The sequence below is a fragment of the Diplodia seriata genome, assembly GCF_021436955.1.
Source record: "Diplodia seriata strain FDS-637 chromosome Unknown scaffold_10, whole genome shotgun sequence".
NCBI classification, from domain to species: domain Eukaryota; kingdom Fungi; phylum Ascomycota; class Dothideomycetes; order Botryosphaeriales; family Botryosphaeriaceae; genus Diplodia; species Diplodia seriata.
The window spans coordinates 1,189,273-1,207,962 of NW_027117317.1; the positions used below are offsets into that span (position 1 = coordinate 1,189,273).

The window sequence follows — 18,690 nt, forward strand, 5'->3', positions numbered from 1 at the left end:
AAGACGTGCCGCCTACCATGGTGGTTTCTTATAGTGAGTAGGCAGACAGCGGGTGAGCTCGAATTGGTAATGATGGGTTCTTCAGTCGTCGTTGTCTCGGCGGGGTTGCGCCCTGACGTGTCTTTTGCCGTTTTCCTTTTTCTGTCGAGTAACCCGGGCTGCATTGTATTCAGTCAGCCGGCCCTTGCCCATGTGAGCAGAGCAATACCTGGTGATGGACGGTAGAGGTGTAGACGCGCCTCTCGCTTGAAGGAAGTCGGACGACACGCATGCGAGGTACGTGCAAAAGAGCATGCCAAGCACGGCGATCGTGATACCAAACACCCCAACCCGGCGGGGAACCCTGCCTGCCGCCCCAGGAAAGAGAAGGTGGCCATGGGGCGGAAAATTAGCAGAGATGCAGAAAAGGTACGTGAAGCTCCCCTAGCCATTATACATGCTTGCTATAGGGATAATCGCCGACATGCGGGGGTTGGATTGGCCGGGGCCTTGCAGCTTGGCGCCGATGCCTGCAGGTCAACGGCAAGGAAAGGCGAGCTATCTCGCACAAACATAACCGCATCGAGCATGGCATCGCATGCGACCCAGGAACAGCAAAGGCATGATGTCATTGGCATATGGATTTCGACTCTCTGCATACGTATCCAGGAAGAGCAAGAAAACGGCGTGGACATAAAGCAGGAAGAGTAAACCGCCTAGCGTAGTATACATGCAAAAAGAGCAGCCTGTGAGATGAGAAGCAAAAAAAGGCCGTTTCCGTCGGAACGAGCCCTGGTCGTTGTGACAGGACCCCCGCTTCTTCGACCAGAGACCGAGCTGGCCGCGACGTTACCCTGAACTCGAGTCTTTTCGCGCATCTGAGATTTTAGTGCAGTCGAGGAAAGAAACCGATCAAACCCATTACCATCCTGGACTTAAAGAGAGCTGATGAAATCGAGGCAACGGACAAGGTCTGTCGTAACGCTCATGTCATCAATTCGCCGACGCCGACTGGTGACATGTGAATTCGGTGGAAACGTTTGCAGCCGGGCAAGCACTGCCAAGCACAACGTCGACAGCTTAGCCGTTCCGCGCGTACGGGTGGAATCCCCTGTGCGACCCCCGCCCACCGCCGCGGTAGTTCGCGCCCGGCTTGCCGGCGTTCTTGGGCCCGGTCGGAGCGTTTGCAGGTGCATTGCTGGGCTGCACCGGCGGCGTAGTGGCCTGTCCACGAGCAACACCTCCTCCCCTCGGCGTGCCGAATCCACCTCTGGGCGTGAAGCCACCGCGGGCAGCACCAGCCTGCGGGCCGTTCGCCGGCATGTTGGGCTGCGGGACGTCGTCGTACATGCCCTCCCAGCTGGTCGGTCCGCCTTGGTTGTAGCCGCTGCCCTGCCCGTACGCGCCCACCTGCATGCGGCGCGCCTGCTGCTGCTCATATTTCTGTTGCTCGAATGCGAGCTGCTCTTGAGCGTTGAAACCCGGACGGTTAGCTGCAGCCATCATACTAGCGGCTGCGGCAGCGGCTGGCCCACCTTGGAAACCGGGAGAACCCATAGCACCAGGACCCATCTGGCCTTGCGGCATCTGCTGCTGCATCATAGGGTTCATGCCATTCTGCATCGGGGTGCCCGGCGGGACGGGGCTGCCCGTCGGAGACATGGTGCCGTTGGCTCTCATCTGTTGCATGGCCATCATCTGCTGCATCATCTGGGGGTTCATCTGGCCACCTGGCCCGCCCATCATGGGGTTCATCTGCTGTCCACCTTGCATGCTGGCCGCCATCTGTTGCTGCATCATAGCGAAGTACTGTTGCATGCGCTGCCAGTACTGCGCCATCATAGCCGGGCTCATGCCGTTGGGCATACCCTGGGGGCCCTGCTGCTGGTTTTGTTGGTTGTCGAAACCACCGCCATCACGGTTGCCGAACTTGTCGCCACGACGGCCGAACTTTCCGCCTCTATCGTCGTCGTTGTCTTTCAGGTTACCGCGGGGCTGGGCGCGCTTGACCTCGATGGGCTTGCCGAGAATGGCGAGCGGGCCCTGAAGACAGGCATCGACAGCCGCCTCGCCATCGAAGGTGACGAATCCGAAGCCACGGGGGCGGCCCGTGTCCTTGTCCATCATGAGAGTGGCATCGATGACGCGCCCAAACTGCTCAAAGAAGGACTTGAAGTCTTGCTCGGTGGCCTCCTGGCTGACACCACCGACGAAGATCTTTGCCGTCTTTTCCTGTTCCTCGCGAGGAATCGCACGCTTCGGGTCAATCTACGGAAGTCTGTTACTTAGTAATTCTTGGATCGTTGGATCATGCAATACTCACAATCTTGCCGTCAAGGTAGTGCTCTTTCACCATGACAATGTTGACCGTCTTGGGATCCTTGAAGGTAAGGAAACCAAAACCACGCGACCGGCCAGTGGCGCCATCACGCATAACAGTGCATTCAGCGACTTCACCGAACTGCGAGAAGTAGTCACGTAGCGATTCTGAAGGTGGAAGTGTCAGCACGACTTGGAATCCCACTTGCTTGGAGCAGCCCCTGCCTGAAGCACAGGGCATCGTATCAGGACTACTCACGATCCGTGGTCTCCCAGTTCAGCCCACCAATGAACATTTTACTAAGGAACCGGTCAGTTCGTCGGCCATTGAAAAGTACGGCAAAGCAGTGATGCTCGAACAAGCAAAGAAATGAGGGCAGTGGAGCGGAGAGCGGAGAGCGGCAAGCGGATCGAGTCGGTCTTCGAAGTTCTCGTCTTTTCTTGCAAGTGTCAAGCGTCGCGAACATGGGCCCGGCGAGGAAATCTGTGATGCGGGCCTTGGGTCTGCTGTTGAGATGGTTGCCGGCAAATTCTGGACGTGCAGGTCGTCGTATTACGGGATTCTCGTTGACGCCGGACGGAAGCCGATTTGCGTTTCGCCATAGCTCTTTGCTGATTGATACTGTCCAGCTGGGCTGAAGTTGAACCGCCGTGGACTCGACGCCGCCACCACGGCCTATCGTCGCAAGAGCACACTGATGTTCGGCAGGAAGCGTCTGTGTTTTGCTACGAACCGAGTGCTAGGCGCCGGTAGCTTCAGACCCCGGTGACGGAGAGTGACGCTCCAGTCCCATCTACCTGCTCGAAGCTATCCTCGCTGGCTCTATGGAGATTATCTCGACAAGAAGCTACGCTCCTAAAGGTAGCAGATTGGGCTGATTTGCGGCTGACGACGAGCATTAAATGGTGATCGAAGCTGTTGTATGCCAGTTTCCGGCGTTCCTCAACAACGCGCTTGTTATCTCTTCCCGTGATTCATCCCAGGGATGCTGATGCAAGACAAGCCAAACAGGCGTGCCTCTGCGCGCGAATTGAGCGAGGAGGCCAAGCGTGGCCGATGCCACTGTGATTTCCGCCAGAGACCGTCCCATCCCCGTTCCAATCATCGGGCTTGTTTTTCTCGCGCTCCTACCCAGCTCTTCATTCCGAGGGGCGCAGAGTGGCGCATTGCAAAATTGGAAAGTGGAGTTTGTCCCGAATTTTCCATGCCCGAATACATCATTACGTGGCCACGCTATAATCCATGCGTACTTCGCAGCCGGGACAGCGTAGAATCCGCGCTCAGGGCTTGATACAAAACGCCCCCAAGACTTCGAAATCCGGAAGACCGACTCGTTCCGCTTACCTTGTTTGATGTTGTGACATGTGGGAAAAGCACGGACGCTGGAATGAGCAAAATAGTCAACTTACCCGTCTTCTTTGATGCCAATGCCGCTCGGCTGCTCGTGTCCGTGGCCGCCGGAATGGTCGTGGTGGCCAGCCTGGTGGTCACCGCCATTCATGTTCACGTCGCCATCGCCAGCACCTCCAGCTCCGCCATTTTGGTGGAAGCCCTGGTGGTGTTCAATGGTTGGAATGGGCACCTGTGCGGGCTCAGGCGCAGACGGCACAGGCTGGGCGGCAGGAGCAGAGGAATGTGCGGGCTTAGAAGGGGCCTCGTCGTTCTCGTAGCTGAAGTGAGAGCGTCAGACAGAGATTTCGCGCAGCAGATCTGGCGGGAAAAACGTACAGATCGGCGAAGAGATCCTCGTCGAGCTCCTCGGGCTCGGCCATGTTGGGCGGAATGGCGACGGAGGGACGAAGGTGAGAAGCGGGAGGGGGGCCGAGGCCAGCGCGCAGCTAGTTCCGCACCGGCAGGGCGAGGCAGTCGCTGCGCGTGACGCGATCGAAGGTGTGTTTGCTCGGCGGGGGTGGTGCAGGCGAGCTGACGCTCAGGCAAGCAGCAAGGTCAGCGGGCTCGATGGGCGGAGGCGGTGGAGCTAAGGGAGCGCGGACACAGCGTCGTGGTGTGGGATGGCTGTGGCAGAGGGACAGCGCGGAGGTTGGAAGAGGAGGTGGGCGATTAGGGCAGGAGCGGCGTTTCCGCGGGCGGCGGGTCTTAGGGCTTGGCGAGCTGGCTGGCGGCGGCAACTCGAGGCCCCGGCGCGCCTGGAGAGCAGCAGAGCAGTAACAGCTCCGGTCCCAGATTCCTGCGTGACCTCCGTCACCTCACCCATCTCGCCCCAAATGGCTGGCAAGAAGCAGCAGCAGGTACCCGCTCCCCTCGCGCCCGCCGCCCGTTCCTCCCCCACCACCGCTGACCCGCGCGACGCAAGGAAATGGTCCAGGTCGGTTCGTAACAGCTGCCACCCATCCCCGCGCCCTCAGCAGCCGTCGCATTGGCTAACCCCGTCGCCCTTGGCACTTCAGACCGTTCCGGGTACCGCTGCCCTCGCCTGCACTCGAAGCATCTCTGCTAACACACCACACAGCTCTGCCTCCCCTTTCTGGCGAAACAGCTCCGGCGCCGCCAAGAGCTATGACAGCAAGAAAGTAGTCGGCGCGTCATACTCCCACACCGACATCCTGCGCTTCGATTCGCTGTAATGAGCCCCACCCCTGCAAGCCTTGACTTGGAAGCTCATGCTCAGTGCTAGCTCCCTTTCGAGCTCGCCCAACTCGAAGAAGTCGTACGGCCATGAAAGCCCGCCCACCAGCCGCGCCGGCCCCACCATGCATTCCAACCAAAAGCCGTTCTCATACCTCCAATCCAACAATGATCCAGAGGCCGAGGAAGATGAGGATGACGACGAGGAGCCGGAGATCACATTTGATGACGATGAGGACGAATTCGGCTTGCCAAGCATCGCCAGCATGCGAAGAAAAGGCAAACGGAAACCGCTCAACAAAGGAAAAGACCCCGGGGGTTCCAGCAACTCCCTCACCAGCCCGCTCGGATCTGACTTTGGGTCGGCACACTGGAGAATGAACAGCGGCGACATTGCCGAAGAGCGCAGCGGGAATACGATCCCATTGTACCCCACCGCAAAGCCCACCGTTGGGAAGATTCTGCGGCCTCAATACAAAGACATCCTCCGCGACCCGGCAAATGCACTGCACCTCATAGCGCATCCTGTGCTCCCACAGGGTGCGCCGCAGAAGGAGGTTGAAGAACATTCGGCGCGCATTGGTCGCATCAACAAGTTCAAGCGTATCCTGCAGTCCAGTACCATCACGCTACCAGATCTACGTTCAACAGCTTGGTCTGGGATACCGGTCGAGGTGCGGTCAATGACCTGGCAGCTTTTGCTTGGATACCTCCCTGCGAGCAGCGAACGCCGCGTCACTACATTGGAAAGGAAGAGGAAGGAATACCTGGAAGCTGTAAGACAGGCTTTTGAAAAATCGACTGCAACCAGCGAGATTGGAATGACGCCATCCGTGGCGTCAAGCAAAGGGCGCGGCCGAGGCTTGGACGAAGCTATCTGGCACCAGATCAGCATCGACGTACCCCGCACGAACCCGCACCTTGAGCTCTACAGTTATGAAGCAACTCAAAGATCTCTCGAACGTATCCTCTACGTCTGGGCCATCAGGCACCCAGCCAGTGGCTACGTTCAAGGAATCAATGATCTGGTGACACCCTTCTGGCAAGTGTTTCTGGGCGCATATATCACGGACCCAGACATAGAATCCGGAATGGACCCAGGTCAGTTGCCCAAAGCGGTACTGGATGCTGTTGAAGCGGACTCTTTCTGGTGTCTCACAAAGCTGCTGGACGGCATTCAGGACAACTACATCTTCGCACAACCAGGCATTCAACGACAAGTCGCCAGTCTGCGTGACCTCACGACAAGGATTGACAAGACCTTGGCGACGCATCTCGAGAGGGAGGGAGTTGAGTTCATTCAATTCAGCTTCCGCTGGATGAACTGTCTGCTCATGCGCGAAATCAGCGTAAAGAACACCATAAGGATGTGGGATACATACTTGGTATGTCCAGTTCAGTACACTGCGCTTGTTGCTGAACTACACTTTACTGACGTGGAACTCGTACAGGCCGAAGAGCGGGGTTTCTCAGACTTTCACCTCTACGTTTGCGCTGCCTTTTTAGTCAAGTGGTCGGACCAACTCGTCAAGATGGATTTTCAGGAGATCATGATGTTCCTCCAAAGTCTACCTACTCGTAGTTGGACTGAGAAGGACATTGAACTTCTTCTCAGTGAAGCTTTCATCTGGCAAAGTCTATTCAGAGGTAGCAGCGCGCACCTGAAGGGACAGAGTACGAAGGTTGGGAACGGTATGGTTGGGATGGGTCCTGGTTGATTTTGACAACCTGCATGGAGAATAAGGCGTTTGACTTAAACCTGTGCCATCAAAAGGTGTGCGATATGGGGCGTGGGTGTGGAAAACGGTGCTTTTGGATGAAGTGGGCCTGATTCGCACTGTTTTGACGCTTCTTTTGATACCTCACGGAAAAATCACAAAGAGACGCAACGAAGTTTAGTAATATTGTAATTGTAAGTCTTGTCGATCAAGAGCGATGGACCATAGCAGATTTGCTCTCCGATGGAACGCAAAGTGAAGCTAAAGGATCGTAGATGATATGAGAAGGACCACGATGGCAAACTTTTTTTCCTACACGTAATACCACTAAGGGACCTCTCATTGCTATCGAACGGCGAGCCTCTAGTAATAAAGCACTTGTTGCTTTTGCTGCTCAGCGTACGAACAATGGGCCTATCACTTCTTGGTAACAGTCAAAATCAGTATGTGGCCTAAAACATTCCCGAACGGATCGCTTTGTAGCCATACCTCGTCGAATATCTCCAGTTTCGTGACTCGTCAGAACGGACTGTTCGGTGACGCATATCCCATCAAACATCGCCAAGGTTCTCCCTTTCTTTTGACGCAGCGACAAGCCTTCGGTTCTTCGTTTGCTGCCTCCTCCGAACCTCTACCAAGCAAGCCTTCAGTACTTTCACACACCTAATAGCACACTTTCTCCTCTCCCGTACCAAGCGCAGACGTTCACTCAACCTCTTCCACTCCTTCTCCACCTTCTCCTTGTTCTTCACCATATTCTCGTAGATCCCCAAGGCGATTGCAGTGGTCCCCCACGCGAGTCCACAGGTTCCAGGGGACGACAAATTAATGGTCTGGTGGTGCACCAACTCGAGGCCGCGCCGAACGCATTCCCGCCTGAAATTGCCGCTCTCGCCTTCGTCCAATTTTCTAATGGCGGAGGCGAGGTCTTCGACGACTAGCTTCCTGGTCTGGACGATCTTGGTAATGATGGGTTCGAGTTTGGCGAGCCGGACGCTAAGAATGGCTTTGGCTTTTAGCTCGCGCTGGGCGGCACGCAGGGCGGGTGTGTTGGCGTCGAGGGCGGCAGCGGCGGTGCCGCCGTTTTTGGCAGTGCGTCTGGTAGTGACCATGCTGTGGAGGCTTTGGTGGTCTAGTAATGCGCGTGAGCGACCAAAATTAGGATCTGGAAGATCAGGTGTTTCCAGACCATTCGTGGGGTGGTGGTGGTAGAGGAAACGAGACGAGATGCTCGCCGGCAGCGGGCGTTTGCACTAGGTGCATTAGCGTGCTGCAGAGTAGCTGGCTGTATCAAACCCAATGACTACCCGACAGCGAGACATGCGCCTGCCAAAGCTAGAGGCAGCAGTTGCCGCTCCGAACTCCAATCAACACATTGTTCCAACTTTTTTCATATTTCGGACTCTGGGCCCCGTTACCTATTTATTCTCATCTAGAGCTTTGCGCTTCGATGTCTAGCAGTCAACTTACCCGTAGAAATTGGTGTATAAGCCCTAGGGCTTATGGTGGTTTTGCTGGCGGAGGATGTATGAGGGGTGGGGGTGGGGCTTATGTAATGGTGGGGCTTATGCACCAATTTCTACGGATACCATCACCTAAAAATGATGATACTTCAGACAGTCCAGAAATGGAACGATGCGATCTCGAGTTTAAGCTCCTGCTATAGTGTCGATCTTTAACAAATGGCCAGGTTGATTTGCATGTATAGGAACTTGGTTGATTCAAAGCGACGAGATATAACGGTGGTTTCTACCCAAGACTACGAGTGATTCTGAAGTGTTTGCTCCGAGAACCCAACAGATCGCCGGGTAAGCTTTCCGTCGCGCTGTCGTCGCAATAAACTCCAACCCATGCACTGTCGCACAAACCCACCAAAAACTAAACGCGGATCCAACCGACGTTTCCCCGCACTGGTCAAGAATTTCTGCACCATATTCTCCTTCATCCACACCTCACCCGATACTCAGTCTTTCTATCCCAAATTCCCCCATAAGAAGGGACAACCAACCGCAACAATGGAGGGCATGGAAATCGACACCGACCTCTCCACGCACTCGATTCTCCTCGCCGCCACCAACCACGACGTCCCCGCGCTGCGCGACCTGCTGCGCAACACGTCCGCCAACGTTCAGGACGAGGACACGGGCTTCACACCTCTGCACGCCGCCGTCGCCGCCTTCGAGCCCGAGCCCGAAGACGACGAGGAGGAGAAGGCAGGAGCTGGAAAAGAAAACACGCAGAATGGCGAGAAGCCCCAGCCTAGCGCGGAAGACCTGGACAAGGCGGTCCACACGATCAAGGTCTTGATGGCCAACGGAGCCATCTGGAACGACTTGGACAACAACGGCGAAACGCCCGGCTGCATTGCGGCGCGCTTGGGGCTGAAAGAGCTTTATGAGCTGTTTGTCGACGCTGGTGTAAGGGCGGAGCTACTGCTGAGCCGGCTGGATGAGTACCAGATCCTGGGTGGCGGCGGGGAGTCTGAGAGTGATGAGGATGAGGAGGAGGGCGACGGCGAAGAGATACAGGTGGTGGAGGGTGAGGGGTTGGAAGGATATGAGATGGTGCAGGACGAGAGCGGCAAGGGCGAGGACCTGAGTGCGTCGGGCGTTGTGGTCGAGGCTGTGGAAGAGGGGGCCGAGAAGGAGAGCGAGAAAGAGGAGGGTGCTCCGGCGAATCCGGAGGTCAAGAGTGCCGAGTACCTGGCGTCGGATCTGACCTTTGAGGGGGACCGGCTACTCGACGCGGATAAGAACGGCGTGATGATGGCGTGGGAGACATCCATTATGCAGCGCAGTGCGGATCTGCTGCTGCCGAAGGAAGGCCTGCGCGTGCTCAATGTCGGTCACGGTATGGGCATCATCGACAGGATCATCCAGGGGAAGCAGCCGGCCGAGCACCACATCATCGAGGCACACCCGGCAGTGGTGAAACGCATGAAGGACGAGGGTTGGACAGAGAAGAAGGGAGTTTCTGTGCACGAGGGCAAGTGGCAAGACGTGGTCGAGGACCTCGTGGGCCAGAACATCACCTTCGACGCCATCTATTTCGACACATTTGCCGAAGACTACAAGGCGCTCCGCGAATTCTTCAGCGAGCATGTCATTGGCCTGCTTGACTCAGAGGGAAGGTTCGGCTTCTTCAACGGCCTGGGCGCGGACAGGAAGATCTGCTACGATGTCTACTCGAAGGTAAGCCGATTGACTACATACACTATCATTATCTACATACGTACACATCTAACATGTCCTTCTCTCGTAGGTTGTGGAGCTGGACCTCTTCGAAGCCGGGTTCGACACGGAGTGGGAAGAGATTCCCATCCCGGACCTCGACGCGAACGGCGAGTGGGAGGGCGTCAGGCGGAAGTACTGGGTGCTTGACACCTACAGACTTCCTACCTGTAAGTTCATCGGTTGAACTGTCACTACTCTCCAATCGTTCCGGCGTAGGCGCTCTGCATGGGCAGAAGATGAAATTCCCCCATTATCAAAATTGCTGCCGCTGCTTTGCCCCCTTATGATTACCACTTGTCGAGCAGCTCATTGCTGGGTATGGCCTCCTCATCCAACACCTTCTTGGCATTGTCGTCGATGATTGGCAGCTGCTCCAATCCCTTCTGTTTCATGTGCTTGGGGACGATGTTCGGGTCCAGCAAGCCGATCTGCACCAGGACACTGGCCTGGTCCCAGTACACCTTCTCGTGCACGAGCTTCCCGCCGCGAATGTTCACGACGCTGACCATAGCTACCTCCACGGGCTTGTTGGTGGGCGGCACGTCGGGCAGGATCCACGGCATCTCGTGCGTGTGCCGGAAAGAGACGACCATCTCGTCGACGACGCGGTCGACGCCGGCGGTGCGCGAGATGAGGCGGATCTTCATCGAGGGCGGGATGTTGGGGAGGAAGAAGTCGCGGTAGAAGCGCATTAGGTCGCCGCGGCCGACGCCGCCGGTGGCAGTCGGGACGTGGTTGACGTAGGGTTGCGGAATCATCGTGGCCATGGTCTTGGCCGCGTCCCTGTTCTGATACTTGTCTGCGAGCGCGCGAGAGAGAAATTCATCAGCTCATCCATCCGCCTAGTGAAATGAAAAGTTTCTACGAATGCAATTGATACTGAATGCGTGCGCGCGAGCTGCTTCAACAATGCGGCCCTGATTCCCCGTAACAGAACCAGCACCAGCACCAGCACCATACCCAGCGCTTCAACTAAACATGAGGAGAGCAAAGGCCGCTTACGCTGCAGGTGTTCCTCCCACACGCTCTCCAAATCCACATTGAGGTTGAGCCCCTTCCGCACCGTCCCCAGCGTCCTACTCCACGCCAGCCCGGCCGCGACGGGCTCGTACTCGGCCAAGTCCATCTCGGCGAAACCGGGCTCGGTGCCGCGGTAGTAGTACGTCTTCATGGTGGCGCCGCCGACGGTCTGCGCGCCGGCGAGGTGCATGACGAGCGGCAGCTGGGTGGGGTACTTGAAGTTGGGCGACGGGAGGTTGTCCGGGTAGTAGACGACCATGGCGCTCAGGCGCGGCATGGGCTTCTGGGCCAGCTGCAGGCAGACGGTGGCGGCGGCGCCGAAGGCGACGATGGCGTAGTATTCGCCCAGCTCGAGCGAGTCGGCGACGGACGAGATCGAGGAGACGAAGGCGGCGCGCCCGGACGCGAGCGAGTGCAGCGTCACGTCGAAGCGCTCGTCGCGGAAGAAGCGCAGCATGGCCGGGTCGAACTCGTCGTCCTCGCCGCAGACGTGGAGCTGGGGCGGCTTCTTGTTGAAGGAAAGGAAGCCGGCTGTGGCGCCGTTCATATTTGCGGTGGTGGTTTGGTCTAGTCGTCGGCGCGGAGAGGCCTGGAAGCCTGGAAGTGTTTGAGCTCGTCGCTTGGGGCCGTGGGTCCTCAGAGAGCGTCCAATGGCTTGCGCGAGCCAGCAATAGTGTTGCGATAGGAATCTGAGAAGCGGAGCTCGTGGGAGGCTACGCGGTGGTTGGGAAGAGGACGGCGTCTCACAGGGCTGGCAGAAGGTTCAGGAAGCAGAGATCACGCTGACGTCGCCGTCAGTCTTGTTTCAGCACCTGTGCCTGTCGAGCCCTTGTCCTGGTCCGCTGCAACTGTCATCCCAGTTTTCGCGTGCATGCCCTCTTATCGATTGCTGCCCGGCAGGGTCGCGCGCGGCGTTTCCCGATGACGTAAGGTCGGGAGATGGACAGTCGTCGGGTTGCACTGCCGCGCCGATGGCCGGAATCAACGCGAGTGGCTGGCCGCTGTTTCGTCAGCCCCGCCTTGCACGATGCGGCACAACTCCGAAACCTACTAACGATGGGATATCTCAAATTGCTTCATTGCAGTTTGCCTGTGCGATACATGTATTTGCTTTTCAGAGCCCAGATGATCTCCGCGGCGCCGAATGGTAAGCCACAGCGGCTGGCGCCGAATACGCTAAGCCTTAGGGATCCACGCCGACGGCTGCGGAGATTGAAATAACACGCGACTGACTCTGCCGCCTTCACTTACGTCCCCCTCGTCAGAAGAGCGATGGCCGGTCACATCCCTACCCCACCCGCAGACACTTGACAGCGGACGTCCGTACCGACTACGTGAAAAGGTCGACAGTTGGCCATGGCGGAGAAAGAGCAGGGAAACCATTCGAACGGCACACTCCATTTCGAGGCGCCCGACACCGCTTCGACGCTCGAAGGAAAGGGCGTGCTCGTCACAGGCGGAGCAACAGGGGTGGGCGCAGCGATCGTAACGGCGCTGGCCAATGCCGGGTGAGCTCACGGCGGCCTTCAAGGATGAACGGAGTGGACCTAATATGCGACACGCAGCGCATACGTGACTATCGCTGATAGCGTCGCAAACGAAGGTCAACGCCTGATGCTAGACTTGATCAACCAGAATAAACAGTAAGCGATTTCTCCACATCACGTCCCCTCTCATCTCGCCGCCGCCCGAAACTACTCTTCCGTAAATGGCCCCATTCTCACCACAAGCCAATATTCATTCCCCGCGAACAGCGTTCAGTATCTCCACACCCCCCTTTCCTCTTTCCGCTCGCAAACGGAAACCTTCGCCCACGCCTCCGCCTTCTCCCCAACCGGCGCCCTCTCCCTTGTAATCATCAACACCCTCCCTCCCGCTTCGTCTCCCTCCTTCGTGCCCACCGATTCTCTGCTCGACTGGCTCGCCAACCCCCCTTCCGTCCCCGGCTTCCCACCCACCTTGGGCCCTCCTCCGACCGCTCCGCTGGACCTCAGCGTCACCGCCGTACTGTACTCGGTACATTTAGCTTTCCATCATTTCAAGGCCGCTGCTTCTGCTGCTGTTGGGGTGAAAGCGTCAAGGGAAGAGGGTGATGGAGGCAGCGCTTCGCGCGCGGGAAGGCACATTCTCTTCCTGGCACCGCGGGCGTACGTTGAGGAGGGTGGGTTGGGGCCGGGTGTGCTGGCATCGGGCGCGGCGGCGGCAGGGCTAAGAGCCGTGTTCAAGGATTTGAAGGCGGTGGTGCAGAAGGATATGTCTGGCCTGGAGAGATCGGCTGTGAGGGTGAATCTGGTGGCGGTAGGGGGGGTGGCAAGGGGTGGCGGTGTCAGTGGGGGCGGCGGTAGGGCGGAGGGCAGGGCGAGTGCGGGGAAGGGGGTCAAGGTCGATGGAGTACTAGTGGAAGAGGATGAGGGGGAGGATCATGGGGTCTATGTGGATGCCGTTATGCGGGTGGTGTATGACAATAACTTGCAGGGTGAGTTTCACGGCGTAGGAATGGGAGTGGCTTGCGATGGGAATGCTAATGATAGTCTCCAGGCTGTGCGCTGGCCGTCTCCAACGAGGGTGTGCAAGGTGTGAACATTTGAGTGATATGGCTGGCGGAAAAGTAACGAGATGGATGATAATCGAACCAGCTGGGCACTTTCCAAAAAATCACGAAAACTTGTTCAGACAAAATGCGGTACATTCTTGCGTGACGGGTGGCGTCATCGTTGGCTTCACGGGGAATCATCGTATGAAGTATTAAAAAGTGATGTCACTTTTTCGGGCAGAGCTATTTTCTTTGTGATCTAGAGCCGATGAGTAGGTTTAAAGACAGATGGATGGAGTGTCGCGGTCAAAGAGGAGCTCGGGCGGTGCACGTGCCACCAATTATGGCCGGGGGAACGCGTCCACGGCGCGCGTCGCGTATCCCGGCAAGCCGTGTCGCATCGTCGCCACGCCCGCCGACTCGCCCACTCTCCATTGACGCCGCAGAACACAATCGCTGCGCTCTCCGGCAATCAACATGGCTTCCCGTCCAGAGCTCAAGGTCGAAGACGAGACCGGTTTCATCAGGTTCTTCCGCAACCTGCCCACGAAAAGTGATGACACCGTCCGCATTTTCGACCGCGGTGATTTCTACACTGCCCACGGCGACGATGCCACATTCATTGCCCGCACTGTATGCTACTATATTCGGCAATGAAAGCTCCATACTGATGCGCGAATAGGTATATCGAACCACGTCAGTGCTGCGCCAGCTTGGTCGCGAGCCTGGCCTCGAATCCGTCACCCTCTCCGTCACCGTCTTTCGCAATTTCCTCCGCGAAGCCCTATTCCGCCTAAGCAAGCGCATTGAGATATGGGAATCCACCGGTCGCTCGAATTGGAAGGTCACCAAGCAGGCCTCGCCTGGAAATTTGCAGGACGTTGAGGAGGATCTCGGAGGCCAGCTCGACTCTGCTCCCATAATCCTGTCTGTCAAAATCACGGCAAAGGCTTCCGAGGCACGCCATGTCGGTGTGTGCTTCGCCGATGCCAGCGTGCGTGAGCTTGGTGTCAGCGAATTCCTCGATAACGACCTCTACTCCAACTTCGAATCCCTCCTCATCCAGCTAGGCGCGAGAGAGTGCTTGATACAAGCGGACAGCTCACGTAAGGACCCCGAATTGGCCAAACTAAGGACAATCGCCGACAACTGTGGCTGTGCTGTTTCCGAGAGAAGCTCCGCCGACTTTGGCACAAAGGACATTGATCAGGACCTCTCCCGCTTGCTTCGTGATGAACGCGCTGCAGGCACCCTACCGCAGACTGACTTGAAGCTGGCTATGGGCTCGGCGGCGGCGCTGATCCGGTACCTGGGAGTCATGTCCGATCAGACCAACTTTGGTCAGTATCAGCTATACCAGCACGATCTTTCGCAGTTCATGAAGCTTGATGCTGCAGCCTTGAAGGCGCTGAACTTGATGCCGGGTCCTCGCGACGGCTCCAAGACCATGAGCTTGTACGGTCTATTGAATCACTGCAAGACACCGCTCGGTAGTCGACTCCTCGCCCAATGGCTCAAGCAGCCTCTCATGGACGTGAAGGAGATTGAACGCCGACAGCAGCTGGTTGAAGCCTTTGTGATGGATACTGAGCTACGTCAAACGATGCAAGAGGAGCATCTGCGGTCGATCCCTGACCTTTACCGCCTAGCAAAGAAGTTCCAGCGTAAGATGGCAAATCTCGAGGATGTCGTGCGCGCATACCAAGTAGCCATTCGTCTTCCGGGCTTCCTGGGTACCCTTGAGGGTGTCATGGATGAGCAATACAAGGATCCTTTGGACACGGAATACACTGCAAAGCTGATTGTAGGTTCCCCAACAACTACCCCAAATGGCTTTGCTGACAATGCGCCAGGAATGTTCCAACAGTTTGTCCAAACTTCAGGAGATGGTCGAGACTACTGTCGACCTGGAGGCGCTGGACAACCATGAATTCATCATCAAACCTGAGTTCGACGAGGACCTTAGGAGCATCAGCAGACGCCTGGAGAAGATCCGAAAGAGCATGAGCGTTGAACATTCGCAAGTAGGCGACGACCTTGATCAGGATACCGATAAGAAGCTATTCTTGGAGAACCACAAGGTCCACGGATGGTGCTTCCGCTTGACTCGCAACGTAAGTAGGCAAGTCGTGGTTTTGGGTCTTGTAGCTAACGACGTCATAGGAAGCCGGTTGCATTAGGAATAAGAAGCAATACAAGGAATGCTCGACGCAAAAGAACGGCGTCTATTTCACCACCGAGAAGATGGCAGAGCTGAGAAGAGAGTTCGACCAGCTGTCAGAGAACTACAACCGCACACAACGAGGCCTCGTCAACGAGGTGGTTAATGTGGCCGGTAAGATTGATTGACCTCAGAAAACGTGACCTCATTGCTGATGCACTTTAGCGTCGTACTGCCCGGTGATCGAGAGGCTTGCCGGTATCCTTGCCCATCTAGACGTTATCGTCAGCTTCGCTCATGTTTCCGTCCACGCCCCCACGGCCTACGTCCGTCCCAAGATGAACCAACGTGGAACTGGCAACACAATCCTGAAGGAGGCAAGGCACCCGTGCATGGAAATGCAAGATGATATCTCTTTCATCACAAACGATGTTTCTCTTGTCCGCGGAGAGTCCGAATTCCTCATCATCACCGGCCCTAACATGGGTGGTAAGTCGACGTACATTCGTCAAATTGGCGTCATCGCCTTGCTCGCTCAGGTTGGGTGCTTCGTACCTTGCAGCGAAGCCGAGCTTTCCATCTTCGACAGCATCCTTGCGCGCGTAGGCGCCAGCGACAGCACGCTCAAGGGCGTATCGACCTTCATGGCTGAGATGCTCGAGACGGCAAACATCCTGAAGAGTGCGACACGCGAGAGTCTAATCATCATCGACGAGCTGGGCCGCGGCACCAGCACGTACGACGGTTTCGGTCTGGCTTGGGCCATCTCGGAGCACATCGTGCGCGAGATTGGCGCGTTTGCGGCATTCGCGACGCATTTCCACGAACTCACCGCGCTCGTCGACACGTACCCGCAGGTGCAGAACCTGCACGTCGTCGCCCACATCGGCGAACGCCAGCAGGACACGGCGATGGCGGACGTTGACGACGATGACGCCGCGACGGAAAAGAGGCGAGAGGTCACTCTACTATACAAGGTGGAGCCGGGCGTCTGCGATCAGTCGTTCGGCATCCACGTGGCGGAACTGGTCCGCTTCCCGCAAAAGGTAGTCAACATGGCAAAACGCAAGGCGGACGAGCTCGAAGACTTCTCCGGAAAACACGAGGATCCGAACGCGCTGGGCGAGGAGGCGAGCAAGGCAGAGGTTGAAGAGGGTAGCAGGATGTTGAAGGATATGCTGCTGAGGTGGAAGGAAGAGTGCGCGAAGGAGGGGTTGAACGGGAAGGAGGAGCGGGTGGCGAAGATGAGGGAGCTGGTGAAGGGCAACGAGGAGTTGATGCGGAATCCGTTCTTCAAGCGCGTGAGAGCGCTGTGAGCAGACAAATGTGTGCTTTATTATGGTGGAAATGATGGGGTCTGCTCTGTTGTGGCTCTGGGTACGTATGGCGTTTTGGGTGGGTCATGGTAAAAGGTCTAGGTCCGTTATATATTCGCTGCTGTGTAGCTGATTGCGGAGACGAAGGTTTCCATTGATGGATAGAGGAAAATGAATATTTGTATTCGGACTTCTGGTCGCATCGTCGGAACAGTGACAAGGTGTGGTGCGAAATAATTCAGCCTCGTCAGATTATAAGCCATCGAAGGTCTTGCATTCTGGTTACTTGGATAATTGATTCCTACTACCTGGGAACTCACTTCGTGGTTTTACACCTGACATGTGCGTCCAGATATCTTCTTTCAACTACCCACGGACCAAGAATGAGGTGACTTGGAAGAACGAAGTATCAGACAGTTAGCTATTGGATGAAGGCAGAGAAGATTCCTTCGACTTCGCGATTACCTCTCATTTGAGCTCCTTAGATGCCGTAGTACGTGGTACCTACTGAATTTGTATTCCTTCCCACTTGTCGGTTTCACTCCACCACGTAGATCGTTCTTGCCAGTTGGGTTCAGGATCCGAGCTTGGCCAAATATGGCAGCTTCAGAGCATACATATTTCCGCTAATATTAACCTTCTGTCCTTTGCAAATAATGGCCAGAGTCGCCGTCTTTTCTTTTCCAACGAAATCTTCAACCGCAAACACATACCGCACACACGAAACTTAACACCTCAGCGACGCTAGGTCGTTCTCACCGCGACAGTGGTCACCGGCAGCAGCAACCGTAGTTGCACTGTCAGAAGAGAGCATTCCGCAGCCTCTTCGAGCAACCGGCCATCTTCAGACAGCGCCCAGCCCGCTGCCCGCCGTGCACCCAAACAAACGATTAACCCTCCCTGTAATATATAATCCGCCAAAGCGAGCCTCCTCCTCAACAAGCACTCCGGTGTAGACTAGGTGAACAACTTGAAGCAGATTCCAGGTTCGATTCTCTCACGATGCTACTACCACGTTCAGTTGGGTCACTGCATCAAGCCAGGTTCCAGCTTGCCCTGTGATATTAGGAGTTTCACCTTTCCGGGTGCTTGTTTTTTGCTTCTTTTTTGCCTTCTTCTTAGGCCGGCCCACGCACTTACTTCTTTCTCTCTTACCTCAGTCGCACTCACCTCAGTCGCACTCACTGTGTACATGAGCTCTCTCTCACGCTTCGAAACCCGACTTCATCCACACCACGAACACAATCATCATGTACCCCACCTCCAAGGCCCTCACCGATGATGATGACATCAAACTCGAAATCACAAGCAACTTCTCGACCGACGACGATGACAACGACTACGGCGACGACTCCGAACCGCAAACATCCAAACCGTCGTCCTACGCGAGCTTCAACCGCATCGTCGGAGAACAGGGGCCGCCGTACCCCCTCGCCTCGCCCGCGCTCACGCAAGACCTCTTCGCGCTGCTCGAGCAGAGCCGGTGCAACGGACAGCTGCAGAAGGGCGCCAGGGAGGTGCTGAAGCAGGTCAACCGCGGCGTCGGCGAGCTCGTCGTCCTAGCGGCCGACTGCGACCCGTTCGTCATCGCGCATTTGCCGTCGCTATGCAGGAACTGGACTGTGCCGTACGTGTATGTCGCGTCTATGGTCGCGCTGGGGCACGCGTGCGGGCTCAAGATGGCTACCACGGCAGCGGTCATTACGGCGAGCGAGGGGTCTGAGTTGACGGACAGGATACAGGAGGTGACTGAGAGGCTTATGATCTAAGTTGGGGAGTCGCCCGAAGCTGTCCAAGGGGGGCTTTTCTTTCTTTCTTTTTTTC

The 18,690-nt window shown here is 56.6% G+C and overlaps 7 protein-coding genes across 7 annotated transcripts; 4 read left to right on the forward strand and 3 right to left on the reverse strand.

Annotated features, from left to right (window-relative positions):
* Positions 1-1,059: 1,059 nt before the first annotated feature.
* Positions 1,060-2,594, reverse strand: SLS55_009564 (uncharacterized protein; the record flags this gene model as incomplete). Its single annotated transcript, XM_066780962.1, has 3 exons — positions 1,060-2,247; positions 2,303-2,466; positions 2,558-2,594. 3 exons carry the CDS (start codon positions 2,592-2,594, stop codon positions 1,060-1,062), a joined length of 1,389 nt encoding a protein of 462 aa, XP_066628908.1.
* Positions 2,595-3,704: 1,110 nt separating this feature from the next.
* On the reverse strand, positions 3,705-4,071 carry SLS55_009565 (uncharacterized protein; the record flags this gene model as incomplete). The annotated part of the gene is made up of 2 exons (XM_066780963.1): positions 3,705-3,969; positions 4,028-4,071. 2 exons carry the CDS (start codon positions 4,069-4,071, stop codon positions 3,705-3,707), a joined length of 309 nt encoding a protein of 102 aa, XP_066628909.1.
* A 545-nt stretch (positions 4,072-4,616) lies between these two features.
* Positions 4,617-6,603, forward strand: GYP1 (GTPase-activating protein; the record flags this gene model as incomplete). Its single annotated transcript, XM_066780964.1, has 2 exons — positions 4,617-4,625; positions 4,918-6,603. The coding sequence occupies 2 exons, from the start codon at positions 4,617-4,619 to the stop codon at positions 6,601-6,603; spliced, it is 1,695 nt and encodes a 564-aa protein (XP_066628910.1).
* Positions 6,604-8,618: 2,015 nt separating this feature from the next.
* RMT2 (Arginine N-methyltransferase 2) lies at positions 8,619-10,020 on the forward strand (the record flags this gene model as incomplete). Its single annotated transcript, XM_066780965.1, has 2 exons — positions 8,619-9,794; positions 9,865-10,020. The coding sequence occupies 2 exons, from the start codon at positions 8,619-8,621 to the stop codon at positions 10,018-10,020; spliced, it is 1,332 nt and encodes a 443-aa protein (XP_066628911.1).
* A 103-nt stretch (positions 10,021-10,123) lies between these two features.
* SLS55_009568 (uncharacterized protein) lies at positions 10,124-11,403 on the reverse strand (the record flags this gene model as incomplete). Its single annotated transcript, XM_066780966.1, has 2 exons — positions 10,124-10,635; positions 10,839-11,403. 2 exons carry the CDS (start codon positions 11,401-11,403, stop codon positions 10,124-10,126), a joined length of 1,077 nt encoding a protein of 358 aa, XP_066628912.1.
* Positions 11,404-13,866: 2,463 nt separating this feature from the next.
* msh2 lies at positions 13,867-16,866 on the forward strand (the record flags this gene model as incomplete). Its single annotated transcript, XM_066780967.1, has 5 exons — positions 13,867-14,022; positions 14,072-15,193; positions 15,243-15,503; positions 15,553-15,724; positions 15,776-16,866. 5 exons carry the CDS (start codon positions 13,867-13,869, stop codon positions 16,864-16,866), a joined length of 2,802 nt encoding a protein of 933 aa, XP_066628913.1.
* A 1,250-nt stretch (positions 16,867-18,116) lies between these two features.
* On the forward strand, positions 18,117-18,635 carry SLS55_009570 (uncharacterized protein; the record flags this gene model as incomplete). Its single annotated transcript, XM_066780968.1, has 1 exon — positions 18,117-18,635. The coding sequence occupies one exon, from the start codon at positions 18,117-18,119 to the stop codon at positions 18,633-18,635; it is 519 nt and encodes a 172-aa protein (XP_066628914.1).
* Positions 18,636-18,690: the final 55 nt, after the last annotated feature.